At 42.6% G+C, this 26,706-nt stretch overlaps 1 protein-coding gene across 1 annotated transcript; it reads left to right on the top strand.

Annotated features, from left to right (window-relative positions):
• The first annotated feature begins 338 nt into the window (after window positions 1–338).
• PTPN11 (protein tyrosine phosphatase non-receptor type 11) lies at window positions 339–26,706 on the top strand. The gene is made up of 16 exons (XM_032198854.1): window positions 339–406; window positions 4,173–4,295; window positions 5,396–5,590; window positions 6,703–6,895; window positions 8,178–8,294; window positions 8,801–8,914; window positions 12,983–13,079; window positions 13,666–13,745; window positions 13,861–14,019; window positions 16,459–16,590; window positions 17,475–17,629; window positions 18,269–18,336; window positions 18,521–18,672; window positions 21,664–21,776; window positions 21,963–22,064; window positions 23,225–26,706. Exons 1-15 carry the CDS (start codon window positions 393–395, stop codon window positions 22,030–22,032), a joined length of 1,782 nt encoding a protein of 593 aa, XP_032054745.1. The 5' UTR covers window positions 339–392; the 3' UTR covers window positions 22,033–22,064; window positions 23,225–26,706.

Genomic DNA, 26,706 nt, shown 5'->3' with positions numbered 1-26,706 from the left:
TCCACAGGGGGGGTTCCCTATGGGATAGGAGGGACCCCTCCCTCCCCCCCCCCGTTAACTCAGAGTGTGTGGGGGGGGTCCCCGTAGATACCGGGAAAAGGGGGGGGGGGGACACCGGCAGGGCCCCCCCCGGCCGTGAGGAGGGGGCGGTGTCGCGCGGCGATGTCGCGGCCGTGACGCAGGGCGGGCCGCGCCGCGCTGTGCGGGGCCTGAGGCCGCCGGCGGTCGAGAAGGGGGAGAAAGAAAAAAAAGGGGGGGGGGGGAGAAAAAAAAGCGAGGGGAGACCCCGGGGAAAGGGGCGTGAGGAGGGAAGGGGGGGACACAGCCGGGGAGGGGTCGATGTGAGAAGCAGGGAGGGGGAGAGGCCGCAGCCCCGGCTCCCGGCGGGCACCATGACATCGCGGAGGTGAGCGGGGGGCGCTTTTTTGGGGGGCTTTTTGTGTTTTTTTTTCTTTTTTTTTTGGGGGTGTCGAGGTCCCGTTGTCCCCTCCTCACGCTGAGGTGTAGGGGTGGGGGCGGTGCTGGCCGTGAGGGGGGCGGTTTGAGGGGAAAAACCCGGCCCGCGATGTCGGGGGCTCCCCTCAGGCCTCCTCAGGGGCTGGGGTTTTGGGGAGCCCCCTGTGGGGTCAGGGCTCGGGCCCCGGCACCCTTCTGGGGCCCTTCGGCCCCGTGATGTGGCGAGGTTGTGCTGGGGGGGGTTGGTTTGCAGCCCACGGGCGGTCAGGGTGAGGGCTGGGGTCTCACAGCAACACCTCAGGGTGTTTTGGGGGTTTTGCCCCCCTCACACACCGCCACCGGCGGCTGCATCCCTACGGGAACCCCCCCCTCCAGCCGTCTGGAGGCCAGGGGCGATGCTCGGGAGCTCAGATTTTAATTTGTAAGCCAGGCCGAGAAATTATTAAGGTTATAAAGCGAGGAGCCTAAAAATAGGGGTAATTAAAGCGCCGCTCCCCACCTCCGTGGCGCTGCGGCGGTGACAGCTGAGGCCCAGCACCGCTCGGATCGCCCCTGCTGTGGAGGTGATTGGCAAAGCCCCGGCGTGGCGTGGAGAAACGAATTGATCTTCTCCTTTTCTCGGCCTCTTCAGTGTGGTGGCAGCAGCCTGTTGGCACCTGTAAAACACTGATTCTGCTGAGCTTTCCCTGGCTGTGCAAAATGCACCCTTGCTAAATAATAATGAAAAAGTTGCAAGGCTGCGTTTTCACCCACGTCAAGGCTTTCAGCAAAAGGTCCCTTGCTTAGCTGATGCCCCTGCGCTTTTGTAAGTGAGATCCCGACTATTTTAGCTTTTCTGCCAATATTTCAGTCTCGCTGTAAGCTCATAAGGGACTTGGGTGTGCTGCTGAATGCCCCCCACCAGAGCTGCTGCGGGGAGCATGCCCTGCACAGCGAGGGCACTCGGTTTAATCAGAGCGTGGGATCGTGTTTGCGTGTTGCTTTCTTCATCGTGCTTCTTAGCAGGGGTGGCCTTTGCTTGGGATAGCCTCTGCACCTGCTCGCAATAGAGGTTGAAGAAGGAAAGAAGAAAAGAAGAGGCTGAAATACATTCCATCCCTATAAAAGGAAGCGTGAGAGAAGGTCCCCCGTGGGGGTTGTGTTACCGGGATCTGTGCCCGCAGCCCCCTTGCTCGCTCTGCCAGCTTTGGAGGGGATGCGGCCACCGAGGTTCAAAAGCACACATGTGATGGCAGGACTTCAATGGAGGGATCTTGATCGCCGGGCCGGAACCGTTTAACCGAGATCGCTAACACCCCCATTTTTCTATTTGGGGTGGCTGACAAATGCATCTTCCTACTCAAAGCCAAAAATACAAGGATGAGAGAGCAGGGGAACAAGTTGCCATCAGAACAAAAGTTACATAAAGTGCAGTAAGCGCCTCGCTCACCCAGATGTAGCTTTCCTTTTGCTGCACTTCGTAACTTTTTGCCACCTTGGGCAGGAGCATCTGTGTATGGGGTGACATTTTTGTTAAACAACCTCACGGTTTTAACCTATCTTTTAGTCCCTTCTGTTTATCAAGTTATGATTTTTCAGTTATTTAATGTTTTGACCAGCTTGTGTGCAGTTACTTCCAGGTGCATGAAGGTTTAGGGTGAGAGACAGAAGATAAATTAATTGAGCTTTATGGAATGTCACAGCAGAATAAATCTGTAAGGTAGATTCCAGTAATTTCTCCTCTTCGTGTTTATGCAATTTTGGATGTAAATTTAAAAACACACGGAGGTGTCTCTTGAATTCTGTGTGCATTTAAAATGACTGTTCAAAATGTTGTCATGCCTTTGTTGGTGTTTTTCCCTAATGGAAGTAAAATTCTGGGGCTGGAAGCGTGGCAAGTGGGTTATCAGCTCTTTGAGTCCAACTGTCGTATTCTAAAATATGTTACTTAATGGTCAGTTCGTGCTAGGTGCTGCTGCTTGCACGGTTTCTCTTGTGATATCACATGAAAACAACTTTTCTGGACCTTGAAATAGTCATTAGATAAATGTAGGATTACTTAACTGATTCGTTCTCATTTGCTTTAATAACGTGGAAGCATTTTTTCATATATTCTTTTCAAGAGCTATGGTGCATAGGTTTGGTTTTCACTTAGAGGTACAGTGGTATTCACTAGATTTTCTTAATGCAAGCAGGATATCTTTAATGAGAAAAAGGCAAAAAAAAGATGAATAAGAGGGATCGTTTAGTCTTGAAATGAAATTGGTGCACAGGTAATCCAAATTCCCATTTGAATGACTTGCTGGAGGTTTGAATGTTCTAGAACCTCTGAGACTGCCCAGCATGTTTGCATGGAAGCTGTGCCTGGATGGAGTAGGCTGGCTCGGGGCTTGGTAGAATATTGTCACCTTCAGCGCAGGAGGAATTGCTGAACCCATTGAAGTCATGAAGGCAGAACCCTAAATTTAGAGAGGCACTCGCGTGTTTTGCTGCTACAGCAATTTGCTGTGAAACGTTGGCTGGATCCGGAGTGATTAGAAAAGCTGTGCGATTTTGGGGGAGATGGAGCGCTTCTACAACTGGAAGGAGGCTGGCTGCGGAGCCTTTTCGCCCTCATCTTCTGCTCTACTTCAGAGAAAGAAAGGACCCGGCGCACAAAGAGGAGTCGCCGTGCTCTTTGCAGATACAGAAGTGCGTTTTTGTTTGCGCCCTGTGCAGTGCCTGGTTCACAGCAGCACCGAAGGATAAAGGAGATCGTTTAATTTCCCAATAAAAGCCTGACAAAACCACGAGGACAGTTCTGAGCTGCTGCATCCTCTGTTCCCGGGCTGCGTGGTGATTTCTGTTTTGTTTTTAGGTTTGTCGCCTGAAATGGTGCCTCATTAAAAAGTCCTCTCATCCGGAGCGCAGGTGTAGCTCGGAGCTGCAAGAGTGCAATAAAATTCCTCACGTATAGCTAAGAGGAAACGCAGATGCGTTAACCGAATGGCTAAGAATAAGTCTCAAAAGCTGATGCCATAGGTGGGGACGCAGCTTCTTGGCTATAGACCATATACAGCCCTCCTCTGGCCGGGCACTATATTAGTCACTCATTAGGCTGCCTGTGGGTGGTGAATATCGATACGAGATTCCTTGGTGCTTGTATTTAAGCGTGGTGTGTTCGGACCGGACAAATCGCCATGGTGTTTGGAAGGCAGAGCAGCAGCCTTGGGTCTGACACCTCGTTCCCCTGAGGAAGGTGGAAGAAGGCTGGGCAACCAAATCGTTGATCCTTTTGACCCCTGTCGGTCGGTGCTCAACCTGTGCACTGAAGGATGAGGTCTTGTTTAATTTTTAACCTTTAAAATGTTGTGCGGTGTTTTGTTTTAAATATTTTTCCTGATTGCCTTTCGGTTTCTTTGAGCGTTCTGCCTTCCAGGAGTAAGGACAACGTGTGACTTGTGGTCCCTGACTGTACTGAGTACCTCTCTTTGATATCGTTGTCTAAATCATCTGAATATGCGTAGCTGTAGCTCTTTGACTTGCAAATAATTGCTTACCCGTATGTAAAATTGCAATATAATATGAAAAGAATGATTTATACCTATTACTAAGAAATTCTTACCAGTTTAGGAGCAAAATTCAGTGCTGTTTCTGAACCTGTTGTATTGTTCTGTTTAGTCCTGACGTATAAATTAACTTCAAAAACCAGCTCTTCTATTTACTTATTTGTTCTCTGTATTTTTAACCTCGTATAGATGGTTTCATCCGAATATTACTGGGGTGGAGGCAGAAAACCTACTGTTAACAAGAGGAGTTGATGGCAGTTTTTTGGCACGGCCCAGCAAAAGTAACCCAGGAGACTTTACGCTCTCTGTGAGGTACGTTTCAGCGTCTTCTGCCTTCCTTCTCAACTGAGTAAGGGTGTACATTTGGTGCTGTTATTCTGGGAAAGGGTCACAAATGATCTGTAAGGGACGAAATAATGCACAGATCACTTTTTAATTTGTTGTTCACTTTTTTTTTTTCTCTCTTTCCCCTAAACCCCTCTGTTTTCCCTGAAGAAGTTCCCAAATACCTTTACCAACTTGGGGATACAAATATTGCAGAGAGGTGGAAAAGTATTGGGAAAGCCGAAGTAAATTGATAATTGCATTACGTTACGCCCTTTAAAAATCTACTTGATAACCATAGAAAAGTAGCAGAGTTTATCTGAATTACTGATCAAACACCTGCAAGGAAATGCTGCTCTGACTTTTTTCCTCTAGGAAAAGTCAGCAAGTCTTTAATGGCAACTGCCGTGCTGTTTCAGCTTCCAAAACAGATCCTTTGTAATGCTTGTCCTACTGACACCCTGTACAGGGGTAGGGGCAAAGAAAGGAGGGCAGAGGAAGGAGGTGAAGGAAAAAGGAAAAGCAAGCTTGGAGATAAGAATGGTGCTGCTTGGATACCTTTGACATAATGGGCCCTGTTTAACGGATGAGAGAGCTGCTCTTCATGAATACTGGGAACTCGAGGAGCAAACGGCCCTCATCAGGCAAAGGCTGCTGTTTGGTAAAGGAGAGATCCTAGAAATGGGTGGGAAATCCTAGCAAAAGTAGGAAACAAGCTCTGATGGATGTCTTGAGAAGGCTGAGTCCCTTCCCTACCCCTCCACCCCTTGTGCTTGTGCGTGCAGTTCTTGGGGGTCTGAGGGATTCCTGTTGGATTCCATGGGACCACAGAGCTATATTGAGTTGGAGTTGTTATAGAATTTTTTTTTTTTTTTCTTGGACAGCCACTTCCCCTTCTTGCAAGCCTCTGATGTGTGGCTGAAGTACACTTCAGAGCTGCACTAGGTTAGCTATTGTGCAATATTTCAGGTGGAAAGCGATAGAAGTGCAAGTCTAGATTGCTCCAACTTGGACAGCAAAACCATAAATGATTGATTGGGAATCAGCTGATTTGTATGGCTTCTTTCTTCCTTTCTTTCAAACGGTAGACGAACTGGAGCTGTCACCCACATCAAGATCCAGAACACAGGAGACTACTATGACCTCTACGGAGGAGAGAAGTTTGCTACGTTGGCTGAGTTAGTGCAGTATTACATGGAACACCATGGGCAGCTCAAAGAAAAGAACGGAGACGTTATAGAGCTGAAGTATCCCCTGAACTGTGCTGATCCTACATCTGAAAGGTCAGAAATAGTGGTGGAAACCTCGGGATCCCTGCGCTTCTTCATAAATGCATGTTGTCCCCTTAGGGCTGGCTTCCATTTGGTGGAAGAGTAGCCACTATCATGTTGAAAGTAATCCCCCTGATTTCAGTGAGGTTACTTAAAAAGCAGACTGATATACATAGTTAAAGGTAAAATAATCGATGCTGAAGAAAATAGGTCTTGAAGCTTTCCTCCTGGCCTGATACAATACTAAAAAAGAAAGACAAAGTTGCCTTGATTTTTACTGGGAGAAAGTTTTTCTTACAGAAAATTTCCAAGTGCTTCCTGAAGTCGTTATGCCTTGGAATTCCTTGCAGTAATATTTCTGGATGTAATTTTATACACCCTTTTTTCCAGCAGCGAGCATAAGTTTAGGAAAGTGAACGGCATGCAAATATTAAAATTGCTCAAACTCATGGTTTTAGGAGCATGGCTCATAAGGAGAATGAGGCTTTTGACATACTGAAGAAGTCTGTGCATGTCAGAAATAAACCTCTGTGGCCAGTAGATGTCAGAATTGGAAATAAAAAACACAAGGAAAAATATTAAACAGTGGTAGTGGGGTGAATTATTGCATTTTTGGCCATGTTTCTTGAAAAAAAAATAGATTTATGTGATTATCCTGCCCAGTTCCTAATGAGATGGAAGGGTAGGGTCTCAAAAATACTAAATTCCCACAGGTTTATTGGGAAAGTATGTCCTTATGAAGGAAATAGAACGAGTAAATGCCTTGACTGAGGAAAAGGTTGCTGTGTAAGCTCGCATTTATTGGGCACCAGGGAATCCATTTGGACTGTTGTAGGGGTTCCAAATCAAAGCTTTGTTTGAAGCTTGCATGAAATGCAAATTTCAGTGCTTGTGGAAGTGCCTCCTTTGAAGTGCTTTGTAATCACTCGTGTATATGGACATGTATGCTTCCAAGAGTTAGGGTTCTTTTTATAAATTTTAAGGCTTTCTTTAGAGCTGGACACTGTTGTTCAGTATAAAATGTTCAGTGTAAGTGTTTCACTTTGTAATAAGTATTTAGACCCAGTGGATTCAGCCATGGAATAACAAGCAGGGTGCCTGTCTGTGTGTTACTTTCTTTAAAGGTGGTTTCATGGGCATCTCTCTGGAAGAGAAGCTGAAAAACTCTTAACAGAAAAAGGAAAACATGGAAGCTTTCTTGTGCGTGAGAGTCAAAGCCACCCTGGGGACTTTGTTCTTTCTGTCCGGACGGGAGATGATAAAGGAGAGAGTAACGATGGGAAATCTAAAGTGACACACGTCATGATTCACTGCCAGGTATGATGAAGCAGGAGCTTCTTTAACTGCACTATTTCCATGGGCAGTGGGTTTATGCTAACAGGAGGGCCGTTCAACACTTCCATAGAGACCAAAATGTATTTTCCCTTCTTCCCATGGTACTCTATGTGCTATACGTATCATCTGTTTGATTGTATTGACTAATTCGATAGCTAAAGAAATATAGCAGTGTTATTTTTTTGACTGCTTGTCTGGCTGGATCGTGCTGTACTATACTGTGCTGTCAAGTACCTTTTCATGGATTTGCTTTTGATTGCATCAGAAGTCTGTCTTAAATCCTTTGCTGATGGAGCTTTTCATGTTCGTGAACCTTCTTAAAGGAGTTGCAGTCTCCTGTATAGATTGTATAAAAATAGGGGTAATTGGACAAACAGAGATCTATTCAAGTCCATCTGTTTCCCTGTCATTTTATAATGCCTCATCTGAGAATGATCAACATCCTGTAAGCAAATTTGAGTATTTAATCTAAGGAACGCTTTTAAATCTAAGGCCTGAATTTAATATAGGGTGGTTCATTAAAATATTCATTTAAATATTACTGAGTTACGGTCTTGGTATTTTCATCCATGCCTATTTGAACATATTAAATGTTCAAATCTGTGACTTTTTGTTTTAATTGTATAACAATTGACAAATGGAAACAGATGTGTTTTGTAGAACCTGAGCATAAGAGAGACCAGAAAACATCAGGTTGTGTGCCTTACCGAGGCTGCCCCGTTCTGCATTAAGGCAAAGCAAACTATTCCTTGGACAAAGAACCTTGACATTTAATTGTTGATTTTTGTATTTATGCTAACCTTTCAAGAAAACTCCTTTGCTTTGCAGTTAACTACCGGTAGCATTCATGACATTAACAAAAAACCAGAATCGCTTCACCAAAATAAGCACGGTGGCAGTTAATGCTTGCCTTTCGGGACAGAATCATAATGTGAATTGATTTCCAAAGCTGTCCCCTGGATTCTAATCCCATAGTAGCTCAGGTAGCCTGCTTGAGCTGACTGAGCCTCGGATCAAGAGGAGTCTTTTCTCCTGGAAAGGCAGACAAAGTGACTTCAGTTAGGCAACACAAAGGATGCTGTCCTCCTTAGTGTATGTGTGTGCTTCTTGTTTACCAGCCATTAGCAGAAAGGTCTTATTAGGCTTTTCTTTGTGTGTTTTTAAAGAGAATTTCTCTAATACTGCATAGCCTAAAGATGATGTCAGTGTAGACTTCATATGATGAAGTGCGTTTATTTTGACGACTGAGCATCTGTCTTTCAAGGATCTAAAATACGATGTTGGTGGAGGGGAGAAATTTGACTCTCTGACCGACCTAGTGGAGCATTATAAGAAGAACCCTATGGTAGAAACTTTGGGCACAGTATTGCAACTCAAGCAGGTGAGTGAACGGAGAAAAATAATAAATTTTGCAGCAAAAAAAAATTGTTAGTTTCAGCATATGTTGTTTGGGAAGAGAAGTTTTTTTTTTTTTTTTTTTTTGGTGAAAATGAAGAATGAAACCATGAAACTGGATGACAAACTCAGTCACTTAAGTCTAAGCTGGAATAGTTTTTATGTGCCAGTGGCAGGCTCATGTTTGTGATGCGAGGAGAACTTTCCTTGGCTTCATTATAGTCCGTAGGGATCACAAGACTAGTCCAGGAATGAGACAACTTAAGGTACTGAAGAACAACCATGAGACTTTATCTAAAAACATTTGTTCCCTGTCCCTTTCCTCTCTACCCTCCCTGCCCTTCAGTGTGTGAATGGTAAAGTTCCAAAGTCCAAATAGATGCCTGGATCCTAGAATTGCCTATATAAAATATACTTAACAAAGAGGATTTGTGTTTAACTATCTTCTGTATCACTGTTACACCTCTGTTTAATATTTTGTGTCTTCCTTAGCCTCTGAATACCACCCGTATTAACGCTGCAGAGATTGAAAGCAGAGTGCGAGAGCTAAGCAAGCTAGCAGAGACTACAGATAAAGTCAAGCAGGGCTTCTGGGAAGAATTTGAGGTACTTCATTACATTTCAAATGTTATGTTATCAAAAATCTGTGCTACTTAAAAGAGGTCTGTTACTGCCTTCCTGACATTAGCTTGTCTCCATCACTTCAGATCCCTGTTCTTGCTCCCTTCTCCTGTGTCGGGTAGATTGTATCTTAAAACTTACCAGTTCCACTCCTGTGTCTGCTAATAAAAAGATTGAAATATTTGACCTTTTTCCTGAGAGGTAATTACATTCTTCAGGATGTTCATTCAATACCTAAGCACAGTCCCTCCTGTGTATCTTCCCCATCAGAGGGAGCCTTACTACAGCTGGCATCAGACCTGGCCCACCAGGATGATTAATTGGACTCATTCCTGGGTCCCTTTTCTCCACGTGCACAGGAGGAGGCTTGTAGGCTGGATTTATATTTGTAGAGGCAAAGGCCTGATTCCTAGCCTGTGTTTTTCTTGGCGACACAGGTCCCAGTACAGTAGCAGTATTCTCACAAACAAGCTCTGAGGTGAAGCAGCATTGATTATCTATATTCTTTGGGCTCTCAGAGATTTATTTTTGTTTTGTTTTCTCCAGAAATTTCATTTCCTTCCCAGTAAGTAGCACTTCCTTTCCTTCTCTCTTCTCCTCATACCCCTCGTGTGTGTACCATAGCTGTGCTGGCCCAGCCTTCCCTCCTTTGAATGAAGTCCTTGTGATTTCAGGGAGCTACTCCAGATTTGAGAGCAAATACAGCTGAAACTGGTAATTTTGAAAGAAGAGAAAATTAAGAGTGGATGCTGCGTAGTGTATTCCAAGCTACTCGAGTCCAGCCTAGGTCCTAACCCTTTGCTGACAACTGGAGTGACTTAACTGCACACACATGATGGTCATAGCCAAAAGCTTTACACGTGGCTTAAATATAAGGAGCTCACTTCTCTCTATCTCCTACACCCCCATAGTGGGTTGTGGAACTCCACCAGCAGATGGCAACAGGAAACTGGAAAGTCCTGTGATCTAAGATTTCTGTCAGAGAGGCTGCTTTTGGCTTTGTAATGCTATTTTAAGAAACTTCTCAGAAAGTGATGGATTTGCAAAGCGCTATTTTGATGAAACACTTTTTGTCCAGACACATTCATTAGCTCCATGCGCTCCAGTCTGCTCTTGTTTTCTGTAGGGACTACGCTCTGAGACCGTTGGTGAGAGTTGGAAAAAAAAGAGGTAACAAATTTCTCTGTAAGTGTGGGTAGAATATAATAGTTGAGGTCATGGCAGGCAGGGCTGAAAATCACGAACAGTTCTCATCTGTGGCTTGTGAACCTCTCAGGGAGGTGACCTGGCCTCAACCCTGAGTTGTCTCTGTCAGAATTCAACACGTGAACTTGGACATGGGGCCTGCACATCAGGAAGCTTGGCGTCTCCCTGTTCTGCTGGCTAGAACCTGCATTTGGGAGTTAATTGCTTTTTGGTAAGGCTGCTTAGTGGTGTGCCTTGTCCTCTCATGGCAGTTAATATACATTGTGCTGTGATCACGGTGTTGTTTAGCCTCAACAGCCATTTCCAAGTTAGCCCAGCTGTGTTGCTGTTAGTTTCCTTAGACTCCAAGCACACCTTCCTTGTATTTAGAGGGCATGAAAAGGAGAAGGTATCCCTGCTTGGCTTGCCCTGCTTGTAATTGGTGCTGGCCCACCAGAGACTGAGAGTCAATGTTGTTTTCCTGAGGGAAGCGCTCTTGTACGGTGTGTTTAGGAACGGATCGTTGATTTGTCAAAACGACTGGGCGATTACTTGACACGTATCACTTCTTTGCTGACCTCTTGCCTTTGTGGAATAAGCTTGTAATGGATTTATCCACTATGGTTCTTAGAAGCAAGGTGTTTTCCTGTCCCACAACTTCCCTGAACAAAAGTATTTGCTAGCAAGCCTGAAGTCTTAGAGAAAAAGTAAGTGAAAAATTTTTACTGAGACATTCCACCTCTCTTTCCTTTTCACTGCTGTTAGTGAGGTCAGCCCTAAACCTTGTTTTTTCCCACCTTGTTTTGTGGTGGTTCTGGTGACGAAGCAATCTCCCAGCAGTTTTAATGTCATGCTTTCTCATTCTCCTCAGGTAAGCTGTGACTGTCGGCCTTAGTGGGAGGAGGCAGGGGGCAAACTCCAGGCTGTCCGTGGATCTCTGCATGGCCTGTTTATCATTTGGCAGCCCAGATGGTGCCTCTAAATTACTTGTCTTTAGGCATATTGAAGAATGTGCCTCGTGCTGTTACCCACCAGGCAGAAATGTTGACAGTCTTTGTAACACTTTTGCTTCTGGAAAATGACTGTGTGGTGAGCTTAGTGCTTGGCTAGTGGAGTGAATTTGAGGACTTGTGTTTTGGATTTGTTGCTGCATTGTTTACATCTCGTAAGGGGCTTGTTACAGTCTCTGCTGCTCATGGATCTCTCCTCTGGGATGCTCAGAGCAGTAATAATTAACTGTATGAAGTGAGGATGTTTGAAGTTAGTTTCAACACACTTAATTGTTTCCACTTTTTAACCTGCTGGCAAAGTTTAGCTTTTGGTTCTTTTGCTTGGTGTTCCACCTGGCCGAGACTGAGAAGTGTTATTCTCTAAAGGTGCTCTGTGATGATGGCACTTGAAAGACCTGCAGTGTGGCAGGAGGTGAGCTTGCTGCAAAGTGCTGCTTCACCCATCGCTGGGAGCAGCGAGCACACTTGATGGGAGCGTGCTTTCTGTCCGTGCTTCACAAACACAAAACCCCACAGCTCTGCTGTATTGCTTTTGTCCTTTGGTTCCCTGGCTTTAGGATGAGCCTAATTGTCCAAGGTCACCAAGTGAGGCAGTAACAATCACAGAGACTGAAATAGAAGTGAGCAAATGTGCTTGAAATGCCCAAGCTCTAAAGTAAGAGCAATCTCTGAAGGAGTATTAAGGGTGGTATTAGAAAAGGGAGCAGCTTCCAAAGCCTGAGTGTTTCTTCTAGTCAGGCCGGTACTGCTTTAGGGATTAAAACTTGGAACAAAGGCATTGAGATTCTGGTCCCTCCAGCTTCCTTGCAAGGATGTGGATTTGCTCCTAAGCAACGCTGATGAAGTCTGGAAGTGCTGTTGTCCTTGTCGTTATTAATTGTGAACCAGACGCTGAGAAATTGGGGCCTTGCCAACAGGAGAAATCCCCGTGCAGATTTATTGTTTCTGCCTGAGGATGATTTGTGGATAAGCACGTTTGGAGTTACCTAACACCTCCCCATCCCCTAGCATGGTAACCTGGGAAGGGCTGGGCAAGGTTTGTTTTGCACTGGTGGCTTTTTGTTCGGTTTTGTTTTTCCCTCAGGTGTTGCGTGTTGACATTGTGCTGGGCACTTTACTTATCTCACCTTCCTTTGGAAGTGCTGTAGTGTTCCCATGTGGACCTTGGCCTTGGTGATTTGACTAGGGTCAGGTAGGAGGTTTGGGGTTGGTCTGGCTGCAGCTTGGAGGATCTGTTCTTGTGGCACTGCTGTGAAACAACCTTCTGTCTCAGGGGCTTGGCTGGGGGCTTTCCAGCAGTGTGGCCACAGGTTGGCTGCAGCTGAAGCAGGGGAAGAAGGCTGGTAAGGGCTTGAGGAAGCCAGCACAGCTCAGGTAATGAATCCAGGATTGCAGAGCATCTTACTCCTTTGCAGGTCGGCAGTGGAAATTCAACACTAATGATAAATGTTTGTGTTTGGACCTGCTCTGTAGATGGCTGCTCGTGTTACTTCCTTTATTCTGAGTGCCTTTTCAGGTGGCCAAATTTCCACATACAAAATTTTGTTACGGTCTTTAGACAGTAAAAAAAAAAAACAACTCAGTAAAACTCAAACCCTTGTCATTCATGCTCCTGTGTTTCTGTCACTGTCTTTTCATACCTTGGAAGCAATGCTGTACTTAGTCTGAATGGAGGAACCTACTGGAGGAACCTGGGATCTCCCTCCCCTTCCCTTTCTCTCTCTCTGACTACTGATTGGCATTATAATCAAGTATCATCCTTCTTGTGAGGAAAGGATAACTCTAATTGTGGTGAAACAGCCTCTACCTCTTTTTTATGCTTTTATTGAAACCGGTTATTTTTGCTGTTTTCATTTAGACTCTACAGCAGCAAGAATGCAAACTTCTCTATAGTCGTAAAGAAGGTCAGCGTCAAGAAAACAAAAACAAAAATAGATACAAAAACATATTACCCTGTAAGTACTGATTTCCTTCATTATAATATAAGCCTGCTACTTTTCTCTGCTTTATTTTTTTAAGCTGGTGAATACAGAGTTAATTAAGCATCAGAGCGCTTTCTCTTCTCTTTAATGATAACTTCCACTTTTATGTTATCAGTATTAGTCCATACAATTTCCAGTCTCCGTTCAAACATTTGCACTTGGTGCATGCAGATATTTTGATTCCCTAATATTTGTCTGCAGCTTTCATTTAAAAGCGTCACATCTCTCAACTGTTTTTCAGCAAATTGGAATGCTCAGACTTAAGAGGATTAATTGGTGGTACAACACTGCATGGTGCAAATCCTGCAGCGTTTGAGCCCGCTTGTGTTGACTTAGATAAACACTTGTGTTGGTCCAGGTTGTTAGGAATTGGACACTTGGAAGTGAGGAGGAGGAAAAGCTGATTATTCTAGCCACTAATTTACAGAATGGGACAATTTAGTTGTTTCTGGTAGCAGTAAGTAATGTACCTATCTGTTGAGTATTTAAAAGTAGCTGTATGTTCACAGCTGTAGGATGCAGCTGCTTAACGTATGTATATATGCATGTATTCTTCCAGTTGATCACACCAGAGTTGTTCTACATGATGGTGATCCAAATGAACCTGTTTCAGACTATATCAATGCTAATATTATTATGGTAAGTATGCTCCTACCTACAGCCCATGCCTACTTTTTAACTTGCTCTCCTAGATTGAAGTTAGGCTTCTAAAAATCAAGTTTGTCACTGGTTGTTAAATTGTTTTTGTCTCTAGCCCGAGTTTGAAACCAAGTGCAACAACTCAAAGCCAAAAAAAAGCTACATTGCTACTCAAGGTTGCCTACAGAATACAGTGAATGATTTTTGGAGGATGGTCTTCCAGGAGAATTCTCGAGTTATTGTTATGACAACAAAAGAAGTGGAAAGAGGAAAGGTAAAAACAGAATCTTGAACTGGCCTCAGGAAAGGTCATGGCATTTGTGGGCAAGTAAGAACTGAACAGACCTGGTTATATTGACTCATGCTGAAATCTGGTGTGCCACCACAGTCTTTGGAGACCTGTTTCTGGAAGGTGCTGAGTGTCCTCTTTTATTGGTGCCTGTGGGATCTGAGAGTATACTCCTGTCATACCAGGGGATCTTCCCTTTTGTAAGGTTTAACTGATTAAATTCTGGCTACTGAATCTTTGCATTGTAAAGTTGTTCAGGGAATGAGACACTGGAAGGCTGGATGTTGTAGCCAAGCAGGCATTCTTCCCTGTTCCTGTTTTTTTCTTCTTTTTCTTCTTTTTTTTCTTTTTTTATTTCCTTTTTTTTCTTAAAAAAAAAAAAAAAAAAAAAGGCATTGCCATTTATTTTGGCTTACCAAGTTTGTGTAGACTTTTATTAAAAAAGCAAACTGTGGGATTTTATTCCAATAAAGATGAACTTGGAGGATATGAGGATGTTGCTTTTTAACGAGAAACTGCAGTATTCAGGTCACACTTCCTAGACTGTGCTAGAAGGTTGTTCTTTCTTCTGCCTTTACTTTCCGTGCTTGAATTTGATAAGATTCTCATTGTGTGCTGAGCTAGCGATTCTGGCTGTAAATGTACCAGGTTAAGAACCTCGCAGTCAGGGATGATTTAGCACTTCTGTTCCTGAAGTTGGGTGCTTTGACTGCTCTGTTCTTCGTGAACAGAGCTGCCTATTCAGCCTCTGTGGTCTGTAAGCACCTTGCACACTGCTCTGGCAATATTTACTGTGTTAAAAGAGGACATTTTTCCTACGGTGGTGGATTCCAGGAACCTCACTTTTACCTTTAAATTACAGAGATCATTTTATTCGCTGCCTTGTGTAGTATAGCTTCATCCTTGGAATATGTTGCTCCTGATCTTCTTAACGTTTCCTGAATTTTTTTTTTTTCAGTTTCTCTCCTTTTTTCACATACCATTGTCCACCTTTTTCATTAAACCATTGATCTGTTTCTGAAGGAAAAACTCTTCTCATAGATTAGTGTCACTTTTCAAAAAAAAAAAGTTCATGTGGAAAGTACAACTGATGTTTTTCCGTGGATGGCTGATAACTGCAGGATTTCCTTACCACTGCCACAAAAGAAAACCCTGCATAGACGTGCAGAAGACAAATAGCTGTAGATTTTTTGGGCTTCTCTTCTTCATTTAAGTATCACAGCTGCCATCACTGTTTGTAGAAACCAAAGGATCTATTCAGTGGATTTATTTTATTTTATTTTATTTTAGGATTAGTAAACTCCCATTCATTACCCCTTATAAAGGAGCATGATTTGTGTTTTCTTCCTAAGAATGCTGTGAAGGAGAGAGAAGCTACCCCTTTCCAGTGACCTTCCTGTTAGATCTTTCTCTTGGAAGAAGAAAAATAAATGATGGGGTTGCTTTGGAAGAGTTGCCTTGAATATGCCTCTTTATTTTGGATAACCTACTAATGGGGCCGTGCTGTTCTTCAGTTTCTCCATGATTCTTTCCAAATTGTGCTAAGCCTGCTTACTGTGCTCTGGCTGTATAAAACACTTTAATGTCTGATTACTTAATCAGTGCTGCATGCATTGATTTTTTCCTTTTTTTTTTTTTTTCTTGGTGCCTATTTAAATTCTTCAAGAATTGCAAATAACAGTCCTGATAGAAAATAAAAGCTTTTTTTTTATCTCAGGCCAAGATGCTTTCAGTTATGCAGGAAGGAGAGAAATCTCTGGATCAGAGATGACTTCAAGAGCACTTTGCTTAAGAAAATGAGGAACTGTGAGATGTCTCAGATCTGCCCAGGGTTCTGAACGTGTTTTACAATGCATTGAAGAAGAAGCAAACAAATGCTCACAAATTAGAAGTGGTGTTTTGTACGCATTAGTCCATTAGGCTGATAATACACGCATCCTTTCTGTCAGAGTCGTGCTTGTTTTAACATTGAGTGTTCTGGTCTGGACTTGCTGTACCAGCTGCTCTTGTGTTCAGGGCTGTGCACTGAACATCAGCTTTCCTTTAGCTTGTACTCTTTTGGAGAAGGCAGGGGAAAAAGGGCAAAAATAACGAGAAAACAAACCAAAAAAACACCACCAAAAAAAAAGGCATCTTGTCTAATAGGGAATTATGTGCTTAAGCATCTCTTACTTGATATTTTGAAACCACTAGCTGGGTAGAGGTGTAAGTAACTTTATTTTCATCCCTGGGCTTTGAAACTATTAAAGCAAAACAGGTACTAAGATGATCATGAAACCTGCAGAAAGGAGAGGTTGCAGGCATCTCTTTGTCTGAAATGAAAGCTTTCAGAAAAGTGTTTGTTTAACCAGTTTACAAACCAGTCTTTCTTCTTGTTGACTACTTTTTTAAATCTTTTTTTTTTTTTAACTTTAAATCTTGCAGAGTAAGTGCGTCAAGTACTGGCCTGATGAATATTCCCTAAAGGAGTACGGCGTTATGCGCGTTAGGAACGTTAAGGAGAGTGCAGCACACGATTACACGCTAAGAGAGCTTAAGCTTTCTAAAGTTGGGCAGGTAAGTATGTCAGTAGATCAGTCCTTTTCGTCTAGGTTGCAAATCAGGAAAAAAATGCAGAAAGAGTATTTCTCTCGAATCAATAAAAGCACTAAGAGATTAATAAATTGAGCCCTGCCTCTTTCTTTGAAGCTCCAGCTTTAGCTCCATACATCTTCCTCTTTGTCCTTGGGCTAACTGAGGGTTCTTATACCTAAGCACTTTTTGGTACAAGATGCCTGGCTGCAGAGCTTTAAGGAAATCTGGAAAGAAGCATCTAGTGCTTTTAAGTAATTGCACTTCAGTCCAGCTAAGTATTTGTTGTCCTTTCATGGAGATGGTTGTAGTAGAAGAAACTGGTTGTATGCGATCCAGAATCTAGAAAGGGCACTTAAAGCATATCAAAGGTGAGGAAGTGAACCAGCGTGGAAATAGCACTTCCTTGTTAAGGAACAATTTGGGTGAGGGTGCAAAATAATTGTGGAAGAAGCAAATAAACAGGATGTATTAAACTGATATGTCAGTGTGCACACAGTGTGAAAATGTGTAAGGTAAATGACACAATGACACACATGAATGAGGAGTCTGACAGATGAAGGTCATTCCCTGTTGGTTACCCTCAGACAGGGCTTTGCCATGGCTTCTAAAGGTGAGGATGGAAACGTTGGAAACAGCTACATGAAAAAAAAAAAAAAGGGGAGCTATGGAAGTGGGTGGTGTGATCGACTTGGCAGACCAGGAAGAACTCTGGCCTGTTCGCTCCTTTAAATGAGCTGTGGTCATGGATGCTGAGCAGGAGGTTGGATGTGCCACCTTCTGATCTGACTCACCTTTGCCGAGTAAATGCTTTTAGCTGGTTTTTATTTGAAGGATTTTGTTTTCACATGTTGGCATCTTCCTTCCAGGGGAACACAGAGAGAACAGTCTGGCAGTATCACTTCCGAACTTGGCCTGATCACGGAGTCCCAAGTGACCCTGGTGGCGTGCTAGACTTTCTAGAGGAGGTGCACCATAAGCAAGAAAGCATTTCTGACGCAGGACCAGTAGTGGTCCACTGCAGGTACAGTGCTGCACTGTTCCTCTCCATCAGTGGAGTTCTGTTGGATCCTTGTTTGGGGAAGGGTGGCAGGGAAAAGCTGAAAACTTTAAAGGAAGGCAACGTTCCTGTTGAGCTCTTCAAATTTTTATCTGCCAAGGCGTTTGTGCTTTACTTTTGGGGAAATTATGTATGCTGGTTTGGCATCAGATGGTTGTCTCATAAGCTGGACATCTTTCAGAGTGTGCATGCCTGTATCAATAAGAATTTCTGGTGTTGTATGAGGTGGTGCCAGCCTTGACTAGATATATTTCAGGTGCAGACTCAGGGGAATTCTGGTCTCTCATTCCACCTTCTCTGAGTGAGATATCACTGCTCATTCTCAACATATAAATTAATTTTTTTTGTAAAGCAAATTCTTGTAGTGATTTCTGGTTCAAGGTTGTTAATAAACCCTAACGTACAGAAACTGCTGTTACGACTTCTGTCTCTTCTGTGAAAGTTAGGTTTGTAGTCACTTTTGTCTGCATGGTTTGGTTTTTGGCTTTGGTTAATAGCTAGGAAATGTAATGTTTCTTAAACGTTGGACTCATAGCTTGGGTTAAGTGTTCTGGTGTTTGTTCAGGAACAGCAACGTGATTAATTTTTCTTCTCTTTTTACAGTGCTGGAATTGGGCGAACGGGAACTTTCATTGTGATTGATATTCTTATTGACATAATCAGAGAAAAAGGTAGGTTTCCTGCCACTTTTATTTTCTGCTGGGATATTGACATAGGTCACCAATGCGTCATACCAAAACAATTGCAAGGTCATTCAGCTGTGCTGTGTTCTGCTGGAACAAGCGACCAGGCCAGTCTGCCCTCCAAAGGCGAAGTTTCTTTTATTGTTCTTAACATCATGATGATTTTTCATAGGTGTGGACTGTGATATTGACGTTCCAAAGACCATTCAGATGGTGAGATCACAACGGTCAGGAATGGTTCAGACAGAAGCACAGTACAGATTTATTTACATGGCAGTACAGCACTACATTGAAACGCTACAGCGCAGAATTGAAGAGGAGCAGGTATGGTTGTCCTAAAGTATAAAAAGTAAAAGTATAAAATGTGACATAGGAGCATGTTATTGTGGGAGCAGGGAGCAGAGTTGCTCATTTGCTGCCTGTGACTTTCGGAGGCTTGCCTGCTAACTGTGGAACCAGTGCATTGTGAAAATGCTGGGTCTGGAACCTGTGTTCATGGAAGGTAGCCTGTACGTCAGTTCACTGTGCTTAAGAATTACTTAAAATATTAGATGGAATTAGAAAACTAAAATAAAAGCAGTGTATATTGGACTAAAAGATTGTAAGGAATGAGTTTGGTGATCCTGCAGTACATTGTCCAAAAAAAGTCACTTAGAGTGATTTGGTGTGATGAGAACTTTGGAATGTGTGGTGATAAACACGAGACCCCACCTCATTCCTCCAGTTCAGGTACCCCATTGCACCTTCTGTAAAAGGCTGTAGGATTTGAGTGCATAGTCTTGTTATAAAGAACTCACTTTCTACCCCCTGTTGCTTTCACTTTCTACCCTAACCTCTGATCATCTGGGATTTTTATCATTTCTTTTCAGAATTTCATTATCTTACCTTCTGCAGCTGGCTTGCTGATCAGGAGATAAACACATGTAGCTGATCAGGCAGGTGTGGGGAGCTTCATGGTCATGGTTAGTGCAGTGCCAGGTGTGAGATGCAATCCCTCTTTTAGAGGTGGAATGTGCCAGCTCAGCCTTTGCACTCTTGTGTGGCTTCTGGCTTCTTTGGAGAGTGGCAGAGCTTGTTTTACATTTGCCTGTGTGATGTAGGTGCATTCAGCAGAGAGGGTAGAGGCTTTATTCTTCTCCCCAGGACAGCTGTTGTCTGCTCTGATGCTGATTAGACACAAAGTGAAGAACAAGAACTCCCTCAGGTGTACTTTTTTTTTCCCCCTGGCTTTGTCATCTGACTGCACCTTAGAGCTCCCTCCTACCTCTGCATGGGTGTTATGCAATCCTTGTATCCTCAGCTTTTGAATTCGGTCTCTTTCTGCTGCTGCCATTTACGAAGCAGTTCTGTAACTTCTTGATTGCTGTAATGTGTTTTGAATGGTATTCTGATATTGAGTGGAGCAGTGCATTTCTCCTATAGTCATCAGGCTGAATTAGTTGTGTTTCATCCTCTGTTGTATTACTAGCTCAGGAGGCACACGAGTAAAATTTTCTTGATTTGAAAATTGAGCATTGCTTTATGCATGAAGTCTTGACCTGTAAGGGCTGGTGGCAGCCACGGGAATAAAACAGTACAGTGACTTTCAGACAGAAGCAACACTGACTATACAGTAAAACACAGTAAAACACACAGTAAAACCTGAAAGCTGAACAAAGCTGGTGGAGTGACTTAAGGCACATACGTAGGAAAGAGCATGAAGTTGCGCTGCCTGTCTGCTTCTCAAGCTGGATGAACACAAGCCAGCTCTGAGGAAGAAACGAGGTAGTTGCATTAACTAGCCCAGGCAAACAGTCCCTCTTGTCACGTAGCACTTGCAGCCAGCTGGAGTGAAGTGCCTGTGTACATTTAGCTGTGGCCATTCACAGACGTGCCTGGGTTTTTTTAAATTCAGAAGAAAATTCTCTGCTTTGCCAGCATTCCCTGTTGGCATTGCAATGCTGAGAGCCTCGAGGTTCCTTAGACTTAAGCATTGTGTTAGATATTGCCTGTCAGCTTACAAGTGGAGAAAAAAAAGCAAATCGGATTTATTTTATTTATTTATTTTCCCCTGGAAATGTTTATATTCTCTTACATCGAGGAAACAAGTAGTTCTTACCACATTTCTTTTCTTAGGAATTAGAAAGGATAGCTGCAGTGAATTAAGCTGAAGGAAGAGAAGCCAGATACCTACTTTATCTTGGCTTATCTGTTCCAATCAGCTTAAGTAATAGAAGAACCGATCAATTCCTTTTAATTGCTTTTACTGTATAAAATATCTATAGCTTGAACTGCCATTCATCGTGCGGTTAAAAAAAAAAAAATCAAGCTCTGGTTTTAGGCTTGAGAATATTGTGCCTTATTTTAGCCTTCCAGGCAATTAATCTGGACTGGTGGTCTATTTGAAAGTGATTTGTCAGGAGTAGGTGGGAGGCTGAGATGGGAAGAAGTTCTGTAAAATAACTTAAAAAATTGAGCAAGCTTCAGAAGACCGTCGTGAAAAACTTCAACTTAAAACGCTGTGCAGAGCTTTGTTAATGGGGAGGCAGCAGCCAGATCTCCACGGAGGCTCTGACAGCCTCTGTTGTGAGATCGACTCAGGTCAGTTTTGTAGTACTCGTTTGAGCGTGTGAAAAACAAAACGAGACAAACAAAAAGCCACCATCCTGTAAAATCCTAAAGGAAGGCTTTCATTTAGATGTAGGTTGCAGAGTGTGTATGCATTGTGGATGTTTGCCTTGAAAACAAAGAAGAAGAATCCTCTGTCTTCTTGTAGCTTTGCTTGCTGGAGCCTTTGGTATCTTTAGATGAATGCCAGCAAAATTGGCTGCAGCTTGTAACATATGTTACAGAATATAAATGACAGCTTGGGTTCTTTTTATATCAAATCTAATGGCCCAGGATGTTATTTTATTAGAGATCTCACAAACAGTGTTGTTACTTATTTGGCCACATTTTTGCGATGGAAATAAGGTCAGTGGGAGGCCCACTGGCTGGTTCTGTCTGTTAAAGAATGAAACGTGGTTTCGTCTGCCAAGTAAGACGAAGGTTGCGTACGACTGCTGGTTCATAAGGCTGGTGTGTTCTGCTGGAGGTGGTGGTGGGAAGAGGGATGTTATTGTAAGACCTAAAGAGCCCCGTTTTTCAACAAATAAAGCCAAGCTTTAGGTCCTATTCGTGTTGTGTGCATTATCTATAGAACTGAGCTCTCGTGTTCGCAGACAAACCCTCCTAAACACAAATTTGGTTAGTTATGCAAGTAATTTCTCTATTCCTTCAATTATTGTTTTCTAATAGTTATTTAAAGCTGGCTTTTCGCTGTGTTTTGTTTCACAGAAGAGTAAAAGAAAAGGTCATGAGTACACAAACATTAAATATTCTTTATCGGACCAGACAAGTGGGGATCAGAGCCCTCTTCCACCCTGTACCCCAACCCCAACGTGTCCAGAGTAAGTTAGTTTCTGTTGTTAGTTTTGAACTGTACTAATTTTCAGTGATCTTGAATGAGTTACCACAGAACCTGCCCTTAGTCTGTTGCCCTGTGCTTTGCCCTTAAGCTAAACTGAGCAAAATAAATTGTCACTGCGTTCTCTCAAACAGGATTATTCAAACTGTAACCACTTGTTTCATTTCAGAATGAGAGAAGATAGTGCTAGAGTATATGAAAATGTGGGGCTGATGCAACAGCAGAAGAGTTTCAGATGAGAAGATGTACAGAGACTTCCATGCAAAGGCAGGTATGTATGTGCAGGAGGGACTGTGCCTATCCGGCCTGGAGCTGTGGGGTTTGAAGAAAATTTATGCAAAACTGAACTGTAAGAAGACTTTCTGATGCATTTAATCCCTCTGCCCTTAAGGAGTTTAAATTCCAGAGACTAATTTTGATCAAGTGTGTCTATATTTACCCTTTTCAAAACAATGTGGAGTATTAGCTTGGTAGCTTGCTCATTGTTCTCGTGTCCTGACTCACCAGTGACATAGGTTGGACATCTTTATTGTTCAGGAGACTGGAGTTCTGTACGATGAGTGGCAGCTACAGTCTGAACTTTCCATGTCATTAATAAGTGGTCTTTGCTGCTGGTTGATGGATTTGTACGCATCTAAAGAAATTCAAAGAACACTTGATCTAATGCTCAGCCTCATAAAAGATGTGTTAAGCAAGATTACTGCTGTGCCTGTGTAGTGGGAGCAGATACTGGAAGAAAATAGTGAAACTGATCTAATATGATGGCCCTTTTAGTGAAGTTTTTAAACTACTGTTGGCCAGGAGTGAAATCTTCAAAATCAACGTTTGTGTACTGTTGTTGTCATACTCGTAAAATTAAACCTTGCTTTTGCTGAAAGAGAATTCTGTAGAATTTCTTTGTTATGTTTTAAGTAGCTATTATAGTTTGGTTTGTGCAGTCAGACAATTGAGTATGCACTGGTTATTAGCTAAGCAGATCTCTGATGCTTAGTTAAGGGGCTGTGAATACAGCAAAGGAATAGTTTGGAATTTAAGGTGTCTTTCTGTAGTCACTTACTTCTTCTCGATTCTAACCTAAAGCCTTTCATCATCTTTTCCCCCTGTGCTTTTAAAGACCTCAGACATCCTATTTTCCCTTTTCCACTTGGTAACTGTAAGTATGCTTCACCCATTTAGTCCACAACCTCATCTTCTACATGCATCTATTCCATTTATTCACAATCTCAAATGCACAATCTCATCTTCTATGCCAAAGCACCATGCAGTTTACGAGCAAGGTTTGAGACTCTCAGTTGAGTTTATGGCTTTCTTGAGTCAAAAGCGAGCACTTCTGTATAATGTCAGAATAAGAATGAACTGTGCTTTTTTGTTGTTGTTTTTGTTTGTTTTTGACCTAAATAGTTTGTATTTTCTTGTCTCCTCCTTTTCCAGAAATGAATATGGTTTTTAAAAAGGTCAAGAAAGAGATGGAAGAAGCTTCACATGAATGGTGAATTCTGAAGGCTTGGTACCTTTTTAATTTACGGTTTTAATCCTTCAACAGTAGGCAAAACTTAAGACCATCTAAAGATTGTTTATATCTCTTCTCTCCAATACCTGATTTACAATTGCTTATTTTCCAAATAAAAGGAAATCCTTTCTACAATGTAGACAACTACTTTGTAGAGTCAGTTTTGAATCCAGCAAACTGTTGGACTGTCATCCATGCCTTTTTTTTTTTTTTTTTAATAGTATTTTTGTTTCACAGTATGGCTATTAGTTGGTTTTGGTGTTGTGTTTTTTTCTTCATTTGAGCCGTTGTGGGATTTCTGGGGGTGGGTGGTGGGAGAACAATGGTGTGGATAAATCCGTTACACTCATGTAAAATACTGATGGGAACAATACTTGATCGAAAACAGTGGATCACCAGTGTGAATAGAATCAGCTACATGGTAAAACTAGTCCTAATACATTTCAAACTCAGACTGAGTTTCATAGGGGTGAGCAGTATGTGAAGATGCTTTTTGTGGTAACTGATGGCTTTGATTACAACTTAGCTGAGTGGCTGGACGGGCTATTTTGGAGTAATTTTGTAAGGTAGCCTTTACATCAAATGAAGTTTCTTTTTATTGTGATCTCGACCCAAAATAGGAATTTACTGTATCTCTCAAAAGGCACAGTGGCCTAGTGGTTTGTGAAGATACTGTCTCTGTTAATTTGTCTGTATTCATCTATTAAGCAGGAGATTGGACTTGTAGAGTGAAAGGAATTTTAAAAGCTGCACGCTAACACCTTGACAGCACATTAAAAACAGAGTGAAACAAGTCACCCACTGCGCAGGCTCTTACCTTAAGGTAACCCTCTTCCCCTTTCTCCTGGGGAGGTGGGAGCTGCTAGGCCTTCTGGTTTGGTTTGGTTTTGTCTTTAGGAAGGCCTTACGATAGTGTAAGTGGCTAAATTGAAGTTGTGTGGGGGAAGCAGTGCATGGAAGCTCGCTGTCCACTGCGATTGTCTTAGCTGCACAGGGCAGCCAGGCCAGCAGCTTGTCCCGGTTCGTTTCATCAGACAGGAGTTTGTCACCGTTCTACCTGAAGTGCCTTTCAGAGCTGCATTAAAATTGCCGTTCCTGTTCATCTGAAACCACTTCTGATTGTTGTCAGTGAAACAAAACCCTCTTCTAGAGGCTCTAGAACTAAGAGCCGCCGTTAAGCTGCCAGGTAATTGGGTTTCTTCACTTGGTTTGCTCTGTCTTATGCCTGGAGCAGAAGCTCCCCTTGGAGCCGTCCCGGACGGCGCGTGTGCACTAGCGACAGAATCAGTCCCTAGGTTTAGGTGCCAGTGGTGTCTTACCAACGTCTCTCCCTGGGTTTTTGGGGAAGACTTAGGCAGTTAAGGAATTATTGCCATTTTCCTACAGCACGTGCAGACGGCGAGCACTGCGTTGAGTTGCTGTATGCGAGGGTGCAGGGCCAATGACGTGGCGTTGGTGGCCTTCCTCGTGAAATGATGCTGAAGCCTGGAATGTAATTAATGCAGCTTTGTGAAAGGTTAAGTGGGAGATTGCATTGCCTTTTCCTGAGAGTGCTTTGCAGAATCAAATATTTGAACACTTGGAACTGAATGAAGGTGCTTCTTTAATGTTAAGCAGAATTTTTGTTACTTTGCCTATTGTCCTTTTTGTCTTTTGAGGTTTTGGGTTTTTTTGGAACTCCTGTCACCAGCGTACCATAATGTGTTTCAGTGTCATCGCCTTACAGTCTAGTCATGATATTTGTGCCCTATCTTGATCTAAAATTTCTCATCACGATGAGAGAGAAATCTATCCATCTGGTAGTGAGATGCCTGTTTTACGTGGCCTGCCTCTTTTCCTGTCCCTATTTACAGCTTCATCCTGCTGAACAGGGATCAGTTATAAGTGTTGGTATTTGCATAGAGCAATTGACGGCAGTCTCAGTATTTGTCTGAAACTTTGTGTAGAGTTAGCCAACTTCTACGCTTCATACGTTACAGCGAGGTGGAAGGTGGTTCAGGTTTGGAGCTACTCTGTGCCCAACTGAAATGTCAAAGGAAAAGTCAAGAGAAACGAGAAGGATCCTGAATGAGTCTGAACTCTGTTACCAACTTGGTTAATGTGATGTGTCTTAAGTGATTGACCTGTATCAACACTCATCAGTTCCATGGCCAACAAAACGTTGCCTCTTATAACCTCGTGTTAGCCCTTTAGAACCTGCCACTGTAGGATTTTTTCCTTTTTTTTCTTGGAGCCAGGGTATTCGTACTCCAGAATGTGTGCTAGTCCTGGGGAGCATACGGCAGAGGAATGTCAATGGGAGGGGAGCAGAATCTGAAAGATTGTGAATAAATGCTCTGCTTCTTTTTAGTGGAGTCTTGGGCCCTGCTGAATACCAAAGGGTAAACCTTGTGAAATAAAATCTGCCTGCCTTTCATGCACAAGCAAGAGAGGGATCATTCTTAGAGCATTTCTTAAATTATTTTGAACAATGGTTGGATTTTATGACGGATGAAGTGAGAAAGAGAAATGTCCTTTGGTTCAGAGGAGATGAGTGAATACTGGAGCTTCATGTATTTCTGGGGAGATTTTCAGAGACTTTTTGTGCATTGATTTAGAAGCTGTTGCTGTATCAGTGGAACGGAAAAGGGATGTGGTTTTGAAGTCTTCTGGTCCAGGAGACTTTACACCACAAGGGAAACTTTAACCCAACTCCTAAGGCACAATAATTTATGCCAGCATGAATTTGCTGCTGACTTTGTTTTACTGAATGTTTTATAGCATACACTTTAATTTCAGCTAACTGTTGTTAGGACTGATTGGTTCTCCTATTAATCCTGACCAAACTTTACTTTTCCCTCTTGAGATATGTGTCTGAAACCTAATTAACCAGGATATGGCTAACGAAGTTATAAAACCTGTTTCCTTTTTGATTGTAGGGATGGGAAAAATCACAGCTGGTACTAGGATGTGTTGTCAGGTTTTGGTTTTTCCATTATTTCAAATTAATTTTTTAATTTTTCCCTTTTAAATAGTGAACCATGTAATTAATAATTTCAAGCCTGTTTATTTATGACATTATTGTGATTTGTTTATTACAGTACTAAAGACTAATGAAAAAGGATCCTCTTACTAGGTGGAGTAGACCTTGCATTTATTTTTTTTTTCCTGCAATGTATGAAGTATTGTACCAGAGTATTAAATGAAATTGTAATATTTTATTGAAAAAAATCTCTATCCTTTAAAAGGAATACATTTAGGATGTCATCAATTTGATGTGAATCATGTAAATGTTGATAATGCGCTGTTTATTATACATCTAGTGTTTCAAAAGACTCGCTTATTGCCTTTTGCCCACATACGTTCTGTAGACCATTTACAATTGTCAAAATGTGACATTAAAAGAATAGTTCATGTATAGAAA

The sequence above is a fragment of the Aythya fuligula genome, chromosome 17 (genome assembly GCF_009819795.1).
Source record: "Aythya fuligula isolate bAytFul2 chromosome 17, bAytFul2.pri, whole genome shotgun sequence".
Classification (NCBI taxonomy): Eukaryota; Metazoa; Chordata; class Aves; order Anseriformes; family Anatidae; genus Aythya; species Aythya fuligula.
The sequence above is the reverse complement of the archived record's forward strand: the minus strand, read 5'-3'. Positions and strand labels throughout refer to the sequence as shown.

Excerpts from the sequence above, each read along its gene's own strand:
- PTPN11 (XM_032198854.1), top strand. Across the intron at positions 14,020-16,458 it reads AAGAAGTGGAAAGAGGAAAG|AGTAAGTGCGTCAAGTACTG; the intron begins GTAAAAACAGAA and ends TAAATCTTGCAG. Across the intron at positions 17,630-18,268 it reads CCAGTAGTGGTCCACTGCAG|TGCTGGAATTGGGCGAACGG; the intron begins GTACAGTGCTGC and ends CTCTTTTTACAG.